Below are 19,370 nucleotides of genomic sequence, written 5' to 3'. Positions count from 1 at the left end.
TATCATAGCAATTACAGAAACATGGCTCAGGGATGGACAGGACTGACAGCTTGATGTTCCAGGATACAAATGCTACAGGAAGGATAGAAAGGGAGGCAAAAGAGGAGCGGGAGTGGCATTTTTGATAAGGGATAGCATTACAGCTGTGCTAAGAGAGGATATTCCTGGAAATACATCCAGGGAGCTTATTTGAGTGAAACTGAGAAGAAAGGGATGATCACCTTATTGGGATTGTATTATAGACCCCCTAATAGTCAGAGGGAAATTGAGAAACAAACTTGTAAGGAGATCTCAGTTATCTGTAAGAATAATAGGGTGGTTATTTTAGGGGGTTTTAACTTTCCAAACAAACATCGACTGGGGCTGCCATAGTGTTAAAGGTTTAGATGGAGATGAATTTGTTCAGTGTGTACAAGACAATTTTCTGATTCAGTATGTGGATGTTCCAACTAGACAAGGTGCAAAACTTGACCTACTCTTGGGAAATAAGGCAGGGCAGGTGACTGAGGTGTCAGTGGGGGAGCACTTTGGGGCCAACGACCATAATTCTATTAGATTTAAAATTGTGATGGAAGAGGATAGACCAGATCTAAAAGTTGAAGTTTTAAATTGCAGAATGGCCAATTTCGACAGTATTAGGCAAGAACTTTCAAAAGCTAATTGGGGGTAGATGTTTGCAGGTAAAGGGACGGCTGGAAAATGGGAAGCCATCAGAAATGTGATAATGAGAATCCAGAGACAGTATATTCCTGTTAGAGTGAAAGGGAAGGCTGGTAGGTATAGGAAATGCGGGACGACTAAAGAAATTGAGGATTTGGTTAAGAAAAAGAAGGACGCATGTCAGGTATAGACAGGATAGATCAAGTGAATCCTTAGAAGAATATAAAGAAAGAAGGAGTATACTTAAGAGGGAAATCAGGGGACATGAGACAGCTTTGGCAAATAGAATTAAGGAGAATCCAAAGAATTTTTACAAATACATTAAGGACAAAAAGGTAACTAGGGAGAGAATAGGACCCCTCAAAGATCAGCAAGACCCCTCAAAGGCAGCCTTTGTGTGGAGCCACAGAAAATGGGAGATACTAAATGAATATTCTGCATCAGTATTTACTGTGGAAAAGGATATGGAAGATATAGACTGTAGGGAAATAGATGGTGACATCTTGCAAAATGTCCAGATTACAGAGGAGGAAGTGCTGGATGTCTTGAAACAGGTAAAGGTGGATAAATCCCCAGGAGCTGATCAGGTGTACCCGAGAACTCTGTGGGAAGCTAGAGAAGTGATTGCTGGGCCTCTTGCTGAGATATTTGTATCATCGATAGTCACAGGTGAGGTGCCGGAAGACTGGAGGTTGGCAAATGTGGTGCCACTGTTTAAGGAGGGCGGTGAGGACAAGCCAGGGAACTATAGACCAGTGAGCCTGACCTCGGTGGTGGGAATCCTGAGGGACAGGATGTACATGTATTTGGAAAGGCAAGGACTGATTCGGGATAGTCAACATGGCTTTGTGCGTGGGAAATCATGTCTCACAAACTTGATTGAGTTTTTTGATGAAGTAACAAAGAAGATTTATGAGGGCAGAGCAGTAGATATGATCTATATGGACTTCAGTAAGGTGTTCGACAGGGTTCCCCATGGGAGACTGATGAGCAAGGTTAGATCTCATAGAATACAGGGAGAACTAGCCATTTGGATACAGAACTGGCTCAAAAGGGAAAAGACAGGGTGGTGGTGGAGGGTTGTTTTTCAGACTGGAGTCCTGTGACCAGTGGAGTGCCACAAGGATCGGTGCTGGATCCTCTACTTTTTGTTATTTACATAAACGATTTGCATGCGAGCATAAGAGGTACAGTTAGTAAGTTTGCAGATGACACCAAAATTGGAGGTGTAGTGGACAGCGAAGAGGGCTACCTCGGATTACAACAGAATCTTGACCAGATGGGCCAATGGGCTGAGAAGTGGCAGATGGAGTTTAATTCAGATAATTGCGAGGTGCTGCATTTTGGGAAAGCAAATCTTAGCAGGACATCTACACTTAATGGTGAGGTCCTGGGGAGTGGTGCTGAACAAAGAGACCTTGGAGTGCAGGTTCATAGCTCCTTCAAAGTGGAGTCTCAGGTAGATAGGATAGTGAAGAAGGCCTTTGGTATGCTTTCCTTTATTGGTCAGAGTATTGAGTACAGGAGTTGGGAGGTCATGTTGCAGCTGTACAGGACATTGGTTAGGCCACTGTTGGAATACTGCGTGCAGTTTTGGTCTCCTTCCTATCGGAAAGATGCTGTGAAACTTGAAAGTGCTCAGAAAAGATTTACAAGTGTGTTGCCAGGGTTGGAGGATTTGAGCTACAGGGAGAGGCTGAACAGGCTGGAGCTGTTTTCCCTGGAGTGTCGGGGGCTAAGGGATGACCTTATAGAGGTTGACAAATTATGAGGGGCATGGATAGGATAAATAGGCAAAGTCTTTTCCCTGGAGTTCGGGAGTCCAGAACGAGAGGACATCGGTTTAGGGTGAGAGGGGAAAGATATCAGAGAGACCTAAGGGCAACTTTTTCACACAGAGGGTAGTACGGGTATGGGATGAGCTGCCAGAGAAACTGGTGGAGGCTAGTACAATTGCAACATTTAAGAAGCATTTGGATGGGTATATGAATAGGAAGGGTTTGGAGGGATATTGGCCGGGTCCTGGCAGGTGGGACTAGATTGGGTTGGGATATCTGGTCGGCATGGATGGGTTGGACCGAAAGGTCTGTTTCCATGATGTACATCTCTATGACTCTATGGGCAGGTTAGATGGATTGAGCATGTTAAATTGCCCAACAATGTCTAGGGATGTTTAAGCTAGGTGGATTAACCATCGGAAAAGCAGGGTTACAAGGACACGAGGCGGGGGGGGGGGCTGGAATTGCGATGTTCTTTGGAGGGTTGGTGCAGACCCTGATGGGATAAATAGCCTCTTTCTGCACTGTAGAGATTCTATGAATTAACAGTAGATAAGTTGTTACATTTTAAACTTAAGATCAAGAGTCTTTTGTTAACCAAATGGTGGCAGGGACACAAGCAAAGGTGGCAGGGATACAGGGCAAAGTTGGGTGTGGAGAATTGGGGCATAGTTCTGCCATTCAATCAGATCATGGTACAAGAGGGCCTGGATGCCAACTGGTCTCTTCCTGTCCCAATTCTTCTCCATGGTGGTTCATTGCTGTGACATACTTGTCATGTCTTCCCATTGCCACCTGGCCCAAAGCAGTCTACTAACCTTGATGAAAAACCTCTTCCCATTTACCAGGTTTGCGATGAGTTACTTTGGCAGTGGGCCACTCATGCCCCTTACAATCACCATGTCCGAGGCTGCCAGGTAGGCAGGCAACAGGGAGAACACCCACGGAATCATCTGTACACCCCCTCCGCCATCTGTCAGTGGGGCTGGCCATGTTCTGCTCTGGTCATCACCCTATGCGTCATATACTGGAGGCTCAAGGGACAAATTCAGAGCAGGAGGAGGCCAATCATTAAGAGCATGGCTGATCCACTTCCTCCATATTCCACCAGCCCCAATAATCTACTGTCCTCTTTTCTTTATCAAAATTTACATAGTTCTGTTTTGAAAATGTTCAGACACTGCTTCCATTGCGTTTTGGAGGAAAAGAGTTCCAAAGTCTCTCAACCCTCTGGGAAAAAAAAAACGTTCATTTGTCTTCAGAGTAACCGCTCAGTTTTAAGAAAAGTGATCCTCTAGTTCTCTATTCTCCCCCAAGAACAAACTTGCTTTCTCCATGCTCCCTATCAAGATCCCTCAGGATTGTGTGTCAATCAAGTCACCTCTTACTGGTCTGAACTCCAGTGGTTGCAAGCCGTGGAATTCTGCAGTCGTTCTCCATTTAATAATACTCTGATTATACCCCACAGCAAGTTGGATGATCAATAATAAAATGAACCATGCCTTTGTTACTTTCAGTCTTGGCTCCTCCATTATCCTTTAGTTTGAACTCATGCGAACTCTACTCAGAACATCCTAACTCACTCTATGCCCTGTTCACCTACTGCTCAGAGACCTACATTGGCATCCACTTAAGAAACACTGCAATTTAAAAATGCTCATCCTCGCTTTCCACCCACAGTCATGGCCATTCCTATTGTCAATGTCCTCTAGCCGACAACTTTAAGATATGTGCATTTGTCCAAGTCCGGTATCTTATTCAATTTAAGCCGTTGCACAATTGCTAGCGATGCCTTCAGCTGCCTGAAAGCTAAACTCTGGAAATCTCTTTTCAAACCTTTCAGCCTCAACATCTCTCTCCTCTTTCGAGATGCTGCGTAAAACTTAAATCTTTGATCAAGTTTTTGGTCAACTGACTCAGAACCACCTTCCTGTTTTATTTGATAATGTTCCTGTGAAATGCTTTGGGGAATTGTATTGTATCAAAAAGGTGGTATACAAGCAAATGTTGTTGTAATAGAGCAAGGTTTACACTTTACCCAAACTGGACACAGATTCCCTTTTTGAGGGTGTCACTGGCCAGGCCAGCATTTATTGCCCATCCCTAATTGCCCAGAGGGCAGCTAAGAGTGAACTCCATTGCTGTGGGTCTGGAGTCACATGTAGGCCAGTCCAGGTAAAGATGGCAGATTTCTTTCCTAAAGGACATTAGTGAACCAGATGGGGTTTTTCCAACAATCAACAATGGATTCCCAGTTATCATTAGATTTTTAGTTTCAGATTTTACTGAGTTCAAATTACACCATCTGCCATGGCGGGATTCGAACCCGGGTCCCCAGAGCATTACCTGGGTCTCTGGATTTAAACAGTCTAGCAATAATGCCACTAGGCCATTGCCCTCCCCAGTTTAGGCAGCACTCCATGTCCCTCTCATCACAAAAACGTCCTTGAAAACCGTTACAGAGAATTAGTCAGTGGCACAGAATTAATGACTCATCATCGTCAGACTTAATAGCTTTCTTCCGTTCCTAACAATTTTTGTGTTCCAATTCAATTCATTATTTGTGATCTTTCCCAGCTGGGAAACAGTGACTAGTGCTTCACAGAACAGCATATGTGGATCTGGAACCCAGTCTCACAAGAAACAATCAATCAATCTACTGACAAATTAGGATTAAGCTGGTGTAAAACTTTTCATGATTTTGTGCAGTATGAGCAAACATTGGATGAAACACGCAAGAGGTTTGGTGTCATTGCAGCTTTGATTGAAACACAGAGTTGGAAGGTTCGAGAGCAGGAATGTGATCACATTTTTTCCAGATGACCAGTTGCTGACCTTAGCCAGGCCATTATGTTTCAAATTGTCCTTATTGCTGAATCCGCAGTCACACAGACAATGAACAGATAAATCCAAGCCAACCATCCTCCCTTTAATGAGGGAGGGTTGGGGAGAAAGGGGGAAGAGAGAAAACATGTGTAGGGTGAACAGAGCTACAAGTTTTGAAAAGAGAGAAGACCCTAATATAAGATACATATTCACAAGTCTCCTAATTGAACAAGCAGCAAAAGAAATGTGCACACACAGGATACTACAACAGGCAGTTTCTGCAGTTCTACAAGTATACAAACCAAACTCCAGGACACAGTTTATGAAGTAATAAGATCTTGGCTGCCAATGAAACAGATCTGTATGGAAACTGAAATTCAATACATTCTGAATTTGAACTCGGACGCTATGGGAAGCTAGGGAAGAAATTATGGGGTCTGTAGCAGTGATATTTGTCTCATCAATAGCCACGAGTTAGATGCCAGAAGGCTGGCTAATGCTGTGCCATTATTTAAGAAAGGCTGTAAAGAAAAGCCAACGATCTACAGACCGGTGAGCCTGACACGGAAGGTAAGCTGTTGGAAAGGATTCGGAGAGACAGGACTTACATGTATTTGGAATGGCAAGGACTAATGGGGGATAGTCAGCATGGCTTAAAGAGACATGATTTCCTATGCACAAACTTGAAGGAGTGACCAAGAGGACAGATGAAGGCAGAGCAGTAGACATTGTTGACGTAGACTTCAACAAAGCATTCAACAGGTCACTGCATGGTAGAGTGGTTAGTAAGGTTAAATCACATAGGGTCCAGGGAGAGCTAGCTAATTGGATACAAAGCTGGATTGATGGTTAGAGACAGGGTGGTGACAGAGGGTTACTGTTCAGACTAGAGGCTGATGACCAGCAGTGTGCTGCAAGGCTGGTTAGTCACACAGTCAGAGATGTACAGCACAGAAACAGACCCTTCAGTCCAACTTGCCCATGCTGACCAGATATCCTGAATTAATTAATTAATCTAGCCCATTTGCCAGCATGTAGCCCATATCCCAACAAAACCCTTTCCTATTCATAAACCCATGCAGATGCCTTTTAAATATTGTAACTGTACCAGCCTCCACCACTTCCTCTGGCAGTTCATTCCATACACGTACTACCCTCTGTGTGAAAAAGTTGCCCCTCAGGTCCCTTTTACCCTGTATATCTTTTCCCTTAAACCTATGCCCTCTAGATTTGGACTTCGCCATCCAAAAGACCTTGGTTATTCACACTATCAATGCCCCTCGTGATTTTATAAATCTCTATAAGGTTACCCTCAGCTTCTAATGCTCCAGGGAAAACAGCCCCAGCCTATTTTGCCTCTCGCTATAACTCAAATCCTCCAACCCTGGCAATTTTTTTGTAAATCTTTCCTGCACCCTTTCAAGGTTCACAACACATTTCCCATTGCAGGGAGAGCAGTACTGAATACAGTATTCCAACAGTAATCTCTGTGGTTGTTCATTTTTAGAAACAATTTAGATGAGAATGTAGGAGGCACAGTCAGTAAGTTTGCAGAGCTGGTGGTGTAGACGATAGTGAAGGTGACTAAAAGTACAATGAGACCTTGACCAACTGGGCCAATGGGCCAGGGAGTGGCAGATGGAAGTTTAATTTAGATAAGTGTAAGGTGTTGCAAATTACTAAGGCAAGCCAGGGCAGGACTTAGAGTTAATGGTGGGGCTCTGGGGAGTATTGTTGAACAGAGATATCAAGGGGAGCAAGTACATAGTTCCTTGGAAGTGGTGTTATGGGTGAAGAAAGCATTTGGCACGCTTGCCTTCAGAGGTCAGAGCACCGAGTACAGGAGTTGGGACATCATGTTACGGCTGTACAAGACATTGGTAAGGCCACATTTGGAGCACTGCACACCATTCTGGTTGACCTGCTATAGGAAGGATGCTATTAATTTGGAAAAGGTACAAAAAAGATTTACAAGCATGTTACTGAGACTGCAAGTTTTAATTATAAGGAGAGACTGGATAGGCTGGGACTTTTTTCCCTGGAGCATCAAAGGCCATGGAGGTGACCTTATCGAGGTTTAGAAAATCACGAGGGACAGATGAATAACCAAGATCTTTGCCCCAGGGTAGGGGAGTCCAAAATTAAAGGGCATAGATTCAAGGTGAGAGGGAAAAGATTTATAAATGACTTGGATGAGAAAGTGGAAGGGTGACTTAGTAAGTTTACCAATGACTCAAAGATTGGTGGAATTGTGGATAGTGTGGAGGGCTGTTGTAGGTTGCAAAGGGACATTGGCAGGATGCAGAACTGGGCTGAGAAGTGGTAGATGGAGTTCAACCTGGAAAAGTGCGATGTGTCATTCACTTTGGACGGTTGAATTAGAATGCAGAATACAGGGTTGACAGCAGCATTCTTGGCAGTACAGAGGAACAGAGCCATCTTGGGGTCCATGTCCACTGATCCCTCAAAATTGCCACCCAAATTGATAGAGTTGTTACGAAGACATATGGTGCGTTGGCTTTCATTAGCGGGGGATTGAGTTTAAGAGCCACAAGGTTATGCTGCAGCTCTAGAGTCCTGGTTAGCCCACACTTGGAATATTGTGTTCAGTTCTGGTAGCCCCATTATAGGAAAGATATGGAAGCTTTAGCGAGGGTGCAGAGGAGATTTACCAGGACGCTATCTGGACTGGAGGGCATATCTTATGAAGAAAGGTTGAGGGAGCTAGGGCTTTTCTCATTGGAGCAAAGAAGGTTGGGAGGCGACTTGATAGAGGTGCACAAGATGACGAGAGACGTAAAGTGGATAGCCAGAGACTTTTTCCCAGGGGGGAAATGGCTATCACGAGGGGGCATAACTTTAAAGTGATTGGAGGAAGGTTTAGAGGAGAGGTCATAGGCAGATTCTTTACACAGAGTGTGGTGGGTGCGTGGAATGCATTGCCAGCAATGGTAGTAGAGTCAGATACATTAGGGACATTGAAGCGACTCTTGGATAAGCACATGGATGATATTACAATGAAGGGTATGTAGATAAGTCTGATTTTAGAGTAGGATAAAAGGTTGGCACAACACTGAGGGCCAAATGGCCTGTACTGTGCTGTACTGTTCTATGCTCTATTTATAAGGGATCTGAAGGGCAACGTTTTCGTGCAGAGGGTGGTACATGTATGGAATGAGCTGCCAGAAGAAGTGGTAGAGGTGGGTACAGCTACAACATTTAAAAGGCACCTGGATGGGGATCTGAATAAGAAGGGTTTAAGAGGGCTATGGGTCAAATGCTGGCAAATGGGACAATTTCAGGAAACCTGGTCAGCATGGACGAGTTGGGCCGAAGGATCTGTTTCCGTGCTATATGACTCCACATGCTGGAGCGACACTTTTCAATGGGTACTTACGCTGATCGGCCTTCCACATCCAACTTAGTGCAGACTATTCCTCTTTTGGCAAGAAGAGATGTAACTTTATCCGCATCTCCCTTCTCCACTGCCTTCATCAACCGATCATCATATTTGTTCCAATCTGATGTCTGCTTTAAAAACAAGGATATTGCATTAAATAGCTGATACAGTGATGGATCTGTAACATCTCAGTTTGATGATGAAACATGGGGTATATCTATCCCACATACCGGAGCTTCCCTTGCATGCAATTTCAAGCTGGATATCAGCACCTGTTTCCTCCAGTCTTAGCCGGAATCTGACGTGTGCAAGAATTAATAGCTCATCATTACACGCAACCACTCAACAAGATAGAAAGACACACTGGCAACAGATGGACTCTTGTACAAATACAGTCCAGATGACCAAATGACATTCGCACAGCTCAACTGTCCCAGTCATCCCAGCTTCTCTTTCCTCCAGTTCCCTTCGATGCTCCTTCCCAGCACACTGTTGCATGCACTTCTCACCAAATTAACCAAATATCTGGACCCAAGTGACCAGCTGTGAATCCTGAAGAACTGCACGTGTCTTTCAAAGCAGCACTGACAGATGTGACACACCAGGAACAAGTGGCACAGTCTATGATACAGTCAAAACAGACATGTAGCCCAAATGGCTAATGCCTGAGTTTGCACTGCTCACAGGCCTCATCTCATCTTATAAGTATCACAGAATCCCTACAGTGGGGAAGCAAGCGATTCGGCCCATCAAGTCCACACCAACCCTGCAAACAGCATCCCACTCAGACCCACCCCTCTAATCTATCCCTGCATTTCCTACGGCTAATCCACCCAACTTGAACATCCCTGAACACATTTAGCATGGCCAATCCACCTGAACCTGTGCATCTTTAGAATGTGGGAGGAAACCAGAGCACCCAGAGGAAACCCATGCAGACACAAGGAGAATGTGCAAACTCCAGAGACAGTCACCCAGTCGTCCATGCTGACCAGGTTTCCTGAAATTCCTGATTGAACCAGGGTCCCTGGTGATGTGACGCAGCAGTGCTAACCACTGAGCCACTCCTATACGTTCTCCTGTTGCTTTCTTCCTTAAGCACATGTGCTCTCCACCTTAAATACTATTTAAAGGAAAATGTTCCTGCCGTGAGTGCACGTACAGACTCCTTCAAGCCTGAAGTGATATTGTGCGTAGGAGGACAACCAGCTTTCTGGTCAATTTAGGAGCATCTCAAAGTTTTAATAGCTTGACTGAGCAAAACTTGACTATTGCTTGAGAAAATTTTTTTTGTCAGAGCTTTTGTCTTACACTCGTCAGAATAATTCATAAGAAATATCAAAGAAAGTAAAAGCAGTATAAAGCAGTAAAAAGAATGAAAGGAGGTCCTCTGACAAAAATAGTGTCTTTGCTCAACAATACTTAAATCTGAAGTTTATTGCACATGATCTACATTATCACAGAGACTGTTAGGAGCACTAAGAGCTCCTGGTTTGTCTCCTGCAAACTACTTCTTTACTCTCCTGTCAGGTCCCTGGGACATCATCATACTTGGTGATGCTTAGGGTACTCAGTCAAGTGTGGATACTTGCAAATCCAAGTACACGGGTTGCTGGGTAACAACTGTATGAAGTAAATTTCGACCTCGAAATATTAGTGACCACACATGAACATCCCCTCTTCTATCACAGTCAAAAAACACAGTGAGGAGGGAGACAGCCCAGAGGAGATGAGGACAGTTGAGGACCCTTTCTTATTTGGCTTCAAGCCCATCCTTCCCAATGCAGCTTTTGCATCTCAAATAGTAGCACTTCTGTCAGTTCTCACACGGACGTAACCGCAGCACCCCAAGGACACATCGTTACCTGCGAGTTGCTCTCATTGAAAAGACCCTCCGATATAGGGTGCTGAGTTTTCAAAGAGCCCACCCAACTTCACCTTTCTAATATTTTCACTTCACCCCACAAAGGAACACTGTTATCAACATGGCCCTATCAGACGTGGAATAGACGTTTCCAAACTTCCTGTAATTCACCACATTTTACCCGCACTTACATCTCACACATTTGCCATTGGGTCCACTTTCCAGATGCTACCTCAGGTCGAGTCACAATTAAACCGACGATTAGCTTTACACCAAGGACTGAGAGCACTGAATTCTAACATCACAACAACACGCATTCAATGCTCTCCTTTCTGATGAGGGATTGGACAAAAAAAAATCTACAGGAAATGCTGGAAATACTCAGCGGGTCTAACAAGATGAAACAAAACAGAGGAGTGCATTCAATGTGCTGAACAGTCATATTGGATTCAAAGCTGTCAACTCTACTTCAGTATACACACGTGCTGCCAGACCTGTGGAGTTTCTCCAACGTTTTGTCTTTATTTCCTACTTCCAGCATCCACAATAACTTGCATTTGTTCATCTTCTCTAATGTGCATTTTGCATGTGTCCCTAAGAACACAAGAGAAAGGAACAAAAGTAGACCACTCAGCCCATCGGGTTTGCTCCACCTTTCAGGATCACGGCTAATCAGATATTCCTTATTTCCACTTTTCCTCCTAAACTGGATTCTCTTACTGATTTCTTTTTTTAAATCAGTTTGTCCATCTCAGCCTTCGTTACACCCACCAACCCTCAACAGCCCTGGGCAGAGCACGACAGATTCACTGCTCCCTGTCATAACTGGACATCCCCTTACACTAAGGTCATGTCCTCGGACCCCAATCTCTGTAAAGTTTATATTAATGCCATCACCTGTATTTTGTCTTGCATTGCACTGCATGACAATTCCCACTTACACTGCATCCTTGTTCCTGATGCCCTCAGTCTGTTGACTTGAAAATCCATGGCTAATCCACCTGGTCTGCACACCCCTGCAGACTACGGGCAATTCAACATGGCCAATCCACCTAACCTGCACATCTTTGGACTACGGGAGGAAACCGGAGCACCTGGAGGCAAACCACACAGACACTGGGAGAATGGTTACTGTCTGTGTGGAGTTTGCACAGAGTGTAGAATCCCTAGTGCTGTGCGGCAGCAGGGCTAACCACTAGAGTCACCCTAGAGTCACAACAGGGTGCGTTGAATGTTAGGATGAGGTGAGTGGGGTTTGGATTCAGGACGTTGTAGGAACAGATGCACTTTGAAGTCTTTGCTGAGGTAAACTGGGATATGACAGTGAATGAACTGGGGAATTGAAACAGGCCTCTAAGTTTAATCCTTTGGGGAACAGGAAACAATATAGATGAACACAGTGACAGATGGAATGTAGATGCTAGCATGGCAGGAGTTCAATGTCTTTCCCATGAATCTTACAGCGATAATGTGTATTCTTAAATCACCTTTAAACAAAGCAATTTGGGGCAGCACGGTGGCTCAGTGGTTAGCACTGCTGCCTCACAGCACCAGGGACCTGGGATCGATTCCAGCCTCTGGTGGCTGTGTGGAGTTTGCACATTCTCCCTGTGTCTGCGTGTTTCCTCCGGGTGCTCCGGTTTCCTCCCACAGTCCAAAGATGTGTAAGTCAGGTGAATTGGCCATGCTAAATTGCCCATAGTGTTAGGTGCATTAGTCAGAGGGAAATGGGTCTGGATGGGTTAATCTTCGGCGGGTCGGTGTGGACTGGTTGGGCCGAAGGGCCTGTTTCCACACTGTAGGGAATCTAATCTAAAATAAAATCTAAAACATATCCAAATACACTTTCACAGAGGAGAGAAGACAAAATCCAACATCAGGATACAGACAGTCATAGGTGACCGTAGGAATTAAGGAATGTATCAAAAACTTGGGGAGCAAGCCTGAGGGTTTCAGGAGTGAATTAGCACAAAAGGATATCAGGGACACACTAAGCACAGGAACTGGAGGAACACAACAATCTGAGGGCTGCAGGGATGGAGGGCAGTCTGAAGAACAGTGCCAGAAATCCTCCAAATTCCAAAAAGTGACAATGTGTTACTTTGTCCCAAAGTGAACTACCCTACCTGTTTTTAATCAATAAGACAAGTTCAAAAGCCAATTAAAAAGTGCAACTTCACGCTGGTCATGACTTGGAACTTTTGACAACCATGACGATTTTTCTTTCTGCTGCTAGTTTTATTTCTAATGCCTTAAGCCTTCATTCAAAGGGATCCAAAATTATTGACTGACACTTCTCTGCTTTTGATTTCTGTTCTGGTGACCCTTTAGTCAGTGTCTCTGGTTTCAGTCTGCTGCTGCTCTGAATGCAATTCAAATCCATTTTTAAGCAGCACAAATTATTAATACCTATCTAAACCCAGCCAACAGAAATAAAAAATAATCCATCATAGGAACAGGAGGCAACCATTCAACACCTTGAACATTTAAAGAGAACACAGCTGATGGCAGAAAACAGAGTCTTTCAGACTTCCACTGCCCAGTTATACGAGGGGCCTTCCAGGCATCACCCCAAAATGGGCTTGCTCAAATTATAACATGTCCCCTTGGTCTGGACTCTCTCACCAAAGGAGATGGTTTCATCCAACCTTTCGAATCATTTAATTATACTTTAAACAACAGCAGAGGGGGAAAGTGGTGGTGCGGTGGTAATGTCACTGGATTGGTAATCCCGAACCAAGATCAGAGTAGTGCTGGAAAAGTGCAGCAGGTCAGGCCGTGAGGACATGCAGGTCCTAGCCTCCTCCATCGCCATTCCCTCACCACCTGACATCTGGAGGAAGAATGCCTCATCTTCCCCCTGGAATACTTCAATCCCAGGGTATCAATGTGGACTTCATAGGTTTCCTCATTTTCCCTCCCCCCCACCTTACCCCAATTCCAATCTTCCAGCTCAGCACCATCCTCATGACCTGTCCTACCTGCCAATATTCGTTCCCACCTATCAAATCCACCCTCCTCTCCAACCTATCACCTTTATCCCCAACTCCATCCACCTACTGCACTCTTAGCTACCTGCTCCCCAGCCCCACCCCCTTCCCATTTTATCTCTCCACCCCCAAGGCTGCCAGCCTCATTCTTGATGAAGGGCTTTTGCCCGACATGTCGATTTTCCCGCTCCTCGAATGATAGCTGACCCGTTGAGCATTTCCAGCACCACTCTAATCTTGACGCTGATCTCCAGCATCTGCAGTCCTCACTTCCGCCTGGTAATCTAGAACCCCAGTCTAATGATCTGGGAACAAGATAGTCAAATGCCATTATGGTATATGGCGAAACCTGAACTCAAAAATCTGGGGTAAAAAGGTAACCACAGTCAAAGGTCAGAGAAACCCATCTGGTTCACCAACTTTAGGGAAGGAAATCTGACCTTGTCCGGACTAAATACGACTCCAAACCTATAGCAACATTATTGACTCTTGATAATTCATTGGCAATTTGGGCTGAATAATCAGTTCTGGCTTAGCCAGCTACATCCATATCCCATGAACAAAAAAAAAGAAAATGTATCAACAGGATCAGAGCTTTCCTCATCCAACCTTTGTCCTGTGAAGTGCTGGTGAACCCACCATTACAACAGTAATATCCAAATGAACTGCAGATGCTATAAATCAGAAACAAAAACAGAAATTGTTGGAAAAGCTCAGCAGGTCTGCCAACATCAGTGGAGAGAATTCAGAGTTAACATTTCGGGTCGACTGATCCTTCCTCAGAAGGGCACCTGACACTTAAGTTTCTAAGCTGCAATCATGGAGACACCAAGGATTCTAAAAGAAATGCAGATTATTTCTCCTCCACCCCACTGTTATGGATTCAGTTGATATGGAATGGCTTTACAGAAACTTACTTTATAAAAACAAGCTGCGTTTCCAACTTCATCAACGTGTTTTTTTTTCCATACTTTCAGTGGATGTGGGAGTTACTGGCAACACCAGTTTCTCACCCCTTGAATGGAACGGCTTGCTCAGCCATTTCAGATTCAACCACATTACAGAGAGTCAGGAGTCACATGTAGGCCAGATTGCGCAAGAAGGGCAGATTTCCTTCTCTAACGGACAATGAGTCAGATGGCATTTCATAATCCATGGTAGTTTCAAGGTTGTCATTACTGAGGCTAATTTTCAAATCCAACTTTATCAATTAAATGCAACTTCCACCAGCTGCCCCTGGTGGGATTTGAACACATGTCCTCCAGGTTTTTAATTTGGGCCTTTAGATTCCCAGCTGAAAAAGTGTTGCTGGAAAAGCGCAGCAGGTCAGGCAGCATCCAAGGAGCAGGAGAATCGACGTTTCGGGCATGAGCCCTTCTTCAGGAATGAGGAAAGTGTGTCAAACAGGCTAAGATAAAAGGTACGGGGGAGGGGCGTTGGAAATGCGATAGGTGGAAGGAGGTTAAGGTGAGGGTGATAAGGTGAGGGTGATAGGCCGGAGTAGGGAAGGTGAGGGTGATAAGGTGAGGGTGATAAGGTGAGGGTGATAAGGTGAGGGTGATAAGGTGAGGGTGATAAGGTGAGGGTGATAAGGTGAGGGTGATAAGGTGAGGGTGATAAGGTGAGGGTGATAAGGTGAGGGTGATAAGGTGAGGGTGATAAGGTGAGGGTGATAAGGTGAGGGTGATAAGGTGAGGGTGATAAGGTGAGGGTGATAAGGTGAGGGTGATAAGGTGAGGGTGATAAGGTGAGGGTGATAAGGTGAGGGTGATAAGGTGAGGGTGATAAGGTGAGGGTGATAAGGTGAGGGTGATAAGGTGAGGGTGATAAGGTGAGGGTGATAAGGTGAGGGTGATAAGGTGAGGGTGATAAGGTGAGGGTGAGGAAATGACGACGGATGATACGATGTATATGGAGGTTGGTGGGGTGGTAGGTGAGGACCAGTGGGGTTCTGTCCTGATGGTGATTGGAGGGGCAGGGCTCAAGGGCGGAGGAGCGGGAAGTGGAGGAGATGCGGTGGAGAGCATTGTCGACCACGTCTTGGGGGAAATTGCGGTCTTTGAAGAAGGAGGCCATCTGGGTTGTTCGGTATTGGAACTGGTCTGGGAGCAGATGCGGCGGAGACGAAGGAATTGGGAGAATGGGATGGCGTTCTTACAGGGGGCAGGGTGGGAGGAGGTGTAGTCTAGGTAGTTGTGGGAGTCGGTTGGTTTATAGTAAATGTCTGTGTTGATTCAGTCGCCCAAGATAGAAATGGAGAGGTCTAGGAAGGGGAGGGAAAAGTCTGAGACAGTCCAGGTAAATTTGAGGTCGGGGTGGAAGTTGTTAGTAAAGTGGATGAACTGTTCGACCTCCTCTGGGAGCACGAGGCAGCGCCGATACAGTCATCGATGTAGTAGAGGAAAAGGTGGGGGATGGTGCCAGTGTAGCTGCGGAAGATGGACTGTTCCACATATCCTACGAAGAGACAGGCATAGCTGGGGCCCATGCGGGTGCCCATAGTTACTCCTTTGGTTTGGAGGAAGTGGGAGGATTGGAAAGAGAAGTTGTTCAGAGTGGGGACCAGTTCAGTCAGTCGAAGGAGGGTGTCAGTGGAAGGGTACTGATTGGTACGGCGGAAAAGGAAGAAGCGGAGAGCTTTGAGTCCTTCGTGATGGGGGATGGAGGTGTACAGGGACTGGATGTCCATGGTGAAGATAAGGCATTGGGGACCGGGGAAGCGAAAATCATGGAGGATGTGGAGGGCGTGGGTGGACAGATTCCCAGTCTAGTGATAACAACACAATACAATCACCTTCCCAATGTCCTAACTTGTGAGTGTTGCTTTAGAAATGAAAAGATTTATTTCCCATCATTTACAAATCTTCCCCCTTCTCTACTGAGGGATTTAAATCTCAGTCAGCTCAGAGTCCACGTATACCCATTGATATTCTGTACATCAGTGACTATCAGCAGGTAACCAACTATTTACCTGCAGGGAGTAATTACTGTGAATGTCCAAGATCAGGATTGGACTCAACAAAGACTCACATTAGGAACTAACAATGTAACAAATTAACTCCCTGCCACGACGCAGACACGTGTACCAGCTCAGAGACACTAAAACTCAAGGGATAATGCGACAGTGTCAGAGCGGGGAAATACATTCACTCATTTAACCCATGGGATGGTGGAGTATGTGTATGTGCAAGTAATTCTGTGAGAAAGGGGAGATAGGGAAAGAGCGTTAAAGTTAATAAAAGGGTCTTGAGTACTCAAGAAGTGCGTCCAATAGATGATGTGATATGATATGTTATAACAGAAGTAAGAGTTGGCCATTCAGCCCCACCCCCACGTTATCCAATGCTTTCTTGAAATCATACAATGTTTTAGCCTTGACTGCCTTCTGTGCTAGTAAATTCTGCAGGCTCACTGCTCTCTGGATAAAGAAATTGTTGTTTTGTGTAAAATTGTTTTTTTTTAAGTTGAGGAAAAAAGCAATAGATTGGCTGCCCATTCCTGAACCTGACCACTAAATAAAGAAGAAGAACGAAAGGTATTTCCTCTGGTGCTCTTCATAATCTCAGGATTCCAAAATGACTAGGAATGGAAGCATCAACACGGTCATATTCAAGGTGACACCAACATGCAATAGACAATAGGTGCAGGAGTAGGCAATTCTGCCCTCGAGCCAGCACCACCGTTCATTATGATCCTGGCTGATCATCCTCCATCAGTATCCTGTTCCTGCCTTATCCCCATAACCCTTGATTCCACTATCCTTAAGAGCTCTATCCAACTCTTTCTTGAAAGTAGCCAGAGACTTGGCCTCCACAGCCTTCCGGGGCAGAGCATTCCACACACCCACCACTCTGAGTGAAGAAGTTTCTCCTCAACTCTGTTCTAAATGGCCTACCCCTTATTTTTAAGCTGTGTCCTCTGGTTCGGGATTCACCCATCAGCGGAAACATGCTTCCTGCCTCCAGACTGTCCAATCCTTTAATAATCTTATACGTCTCAATCAGATCCCCTCTCATGCAAACAGCCATGGGGATTATTGCTGTATAAAAGTCACTTCCAAGCTGAAAGGGTTAAGAATTCATGTCACCAATGAGCTCCACCCATCGAGATACAAGGGTCTGTTTCTGGGGAGGAGCAAAACAATTCTCCTTGTGTGCACCAGTGAGTGAAGTGCTTCCAACATTATCCTCAATGTTCACTAATTAAGTCACACGTTCTGTTTACATACTCCAAGTTGAGCCTGGTGTTTCACAGACGATCCTGCATCTGAGATGTAACGTAATTTGTCAATTATTAAATGTGCAATAAAGCTGTTTAGTGTTCATCAAGGTCGAACCATACTTCCACCTAAGATGTCATGTGGAAACCCTTCCCAGCAAGTAACCTCGACCAACACCAGCAAGGAGGACTGGTGATGGTGAACCTAGGTGACATCTGACAAGATGGTGACAGCAGGTGAGGACTGACCAATGACAAGATTAACAACCAGAAAGCTCCCTCTAAATATTGGGGGAGACACTGTTTTCTTCAATCACTTGATATAATTTTTATTTATTTGTACACGCCCATCCTAGAGCAGGCAGGACCTCCAACTGTGCAGTATTCCCTCAAGCCTAGAGTGGTACTGCAACAAGCCTAGAGTGAGAGAGTGTATCTGTCTGCGTTCCTAATTGATCAAAGTGGCCTGTATTGCATTTCCAGTTTTCACATACAAACTCCCACCACCTCAACTTCAAAGAACGTGACAGTATTCAACAAAGTCCTCCCATGAACAATTATCACATGAGTTTTCAACTGTCATCCAGTGATGGCCATGAAATTTAACCCACCAAAGAGTCAATCTTCACTAAGAGGAGGAGGAGGAAGAACAAGAGACAAAAAAAAGGAAATAATGACTTGGAGATGATAACACTTTAAAGGCACAACTGAATCCAGACATCAAACACTGACGACATGTCACCATAGTTCCAGAGAACTATACAGTTGCTCTCTCATCAGAGAGACACGACTGGTGACGTTTTAACCCGAGAGTCACATCTCAGGCGAGGGGAACTGTTGAGAAGGAGTGTTCTTCATGGTAAGCTAGCCAGTGTGGGACTTTAACCCACGTTGTTGACATCACACTGCATTACAAATCAACCATCCACCCAACTGACAGCAAAACATCAAGTAACACCATCAAACCACAAATAATGATATGGAGGTGCCAGTATTGGGCTGAGGCAGACAAAGTTAAAAATCTCATGACACCGGGTGATAGTCCAACAGATTTATTTGGAAGTACAAGCTTTCGGCACATTGCTTCTTCCTTAGCTAGCCAGTGGAGTAGGATCTGTGTCCTATGATCCTGCTCCACTAGATCAGAGTGGTGCTGGAAAAGCACAGCAGTTCAGGCAGCATCCGAGGAGCAGGAAAATTGACGTTTCGGGCAAAAGCCCTTCATCAGAAATAGAGGCAGAATGCCTGCAGGGTGGAGAGATAAACCCACTCTGCCTCTATTTCTGATGAAGGGCTTTTGCCCGAAACGTCAATTTTCCTGCTCCTCGGATGCTGCCTGAACTGCTGTGCTTTTCCAGCACCTCTCTGATCTAGAATCTGATATCCAGCATCTGCCGTCCTTGTTTTTATCCTGCTCCACTAGCCACCTGACGAAGGAGCAGTGCTTTGGAAGCTTGTACTTCCAAGTAAACCTATTGGACTATAACCTAGTGTCATGAGATTTTTAATTTAAACCATAAAACAGACACTGAGCTGCCCGAGGAGATATCGGGTCAAGTATCTATAAATCTCAGAGGAAGGCTTTAAACAGTGTCTTAAAAATAGAAATGTGAGGGGTTGAGGGGTAGAAGGCC

At 45.0% G+C, this 19,370-nt stretch overlaps 1 protein-coding gene across 8 annotated transcripts in view; it reads right to left on the bottom strand.

The window, feature by feature from the left end:
* Positions 1-19,370, bottom strand: part of LOC122540891 (uveal autoantigen with coiled-coil domains and ankyrin repeats protein-like) — a 155,177-nt gene that overhangs the window by 75,944 nt on the left and 59,863 nt on the right. For 6 of the 8 annotated variants that reach the window (XM_043677132.1, XM_043677131.1, XM_043677139.1 and 3 more), the window contains exon 2: positions 8,662-8,795. In XM_043677132.1, the coding sequence (XP_043533067.1) occupies positions 8,662-8,795 (134 nt within the window). The remainder of the gene's footprint in view (positions 1-8,661; positions 8,796-19,370) is intronic. The other 2 variants (XM_043677133.1, XM_043677135.1) reach the window with 1 other exon arrangement.

Source organism: Chiloscyllium plagiosum, chromosome 36 (genome assembly GCF_004010195.1).
Source record: "Chiloscyllium plagiosum isolate BGI_BamShark_2017 chromosome 36, ASM401019v2, whole genome shotgun sequence".
Classification (NCBI taxonomy): domain Eukaryota; kingdom Metazoa; phylum Chordata; class Chondrichthyes; order Orectolobiformes; family Hemiscylliidae; genus Chiloscyllium; species Chiloscyllium plagiosum.
The sequence above is the reverse complement of the archived record's forward strand: the minus strand, read 5'-3'. Positions and strand labels throughout refer to the sequence as shown.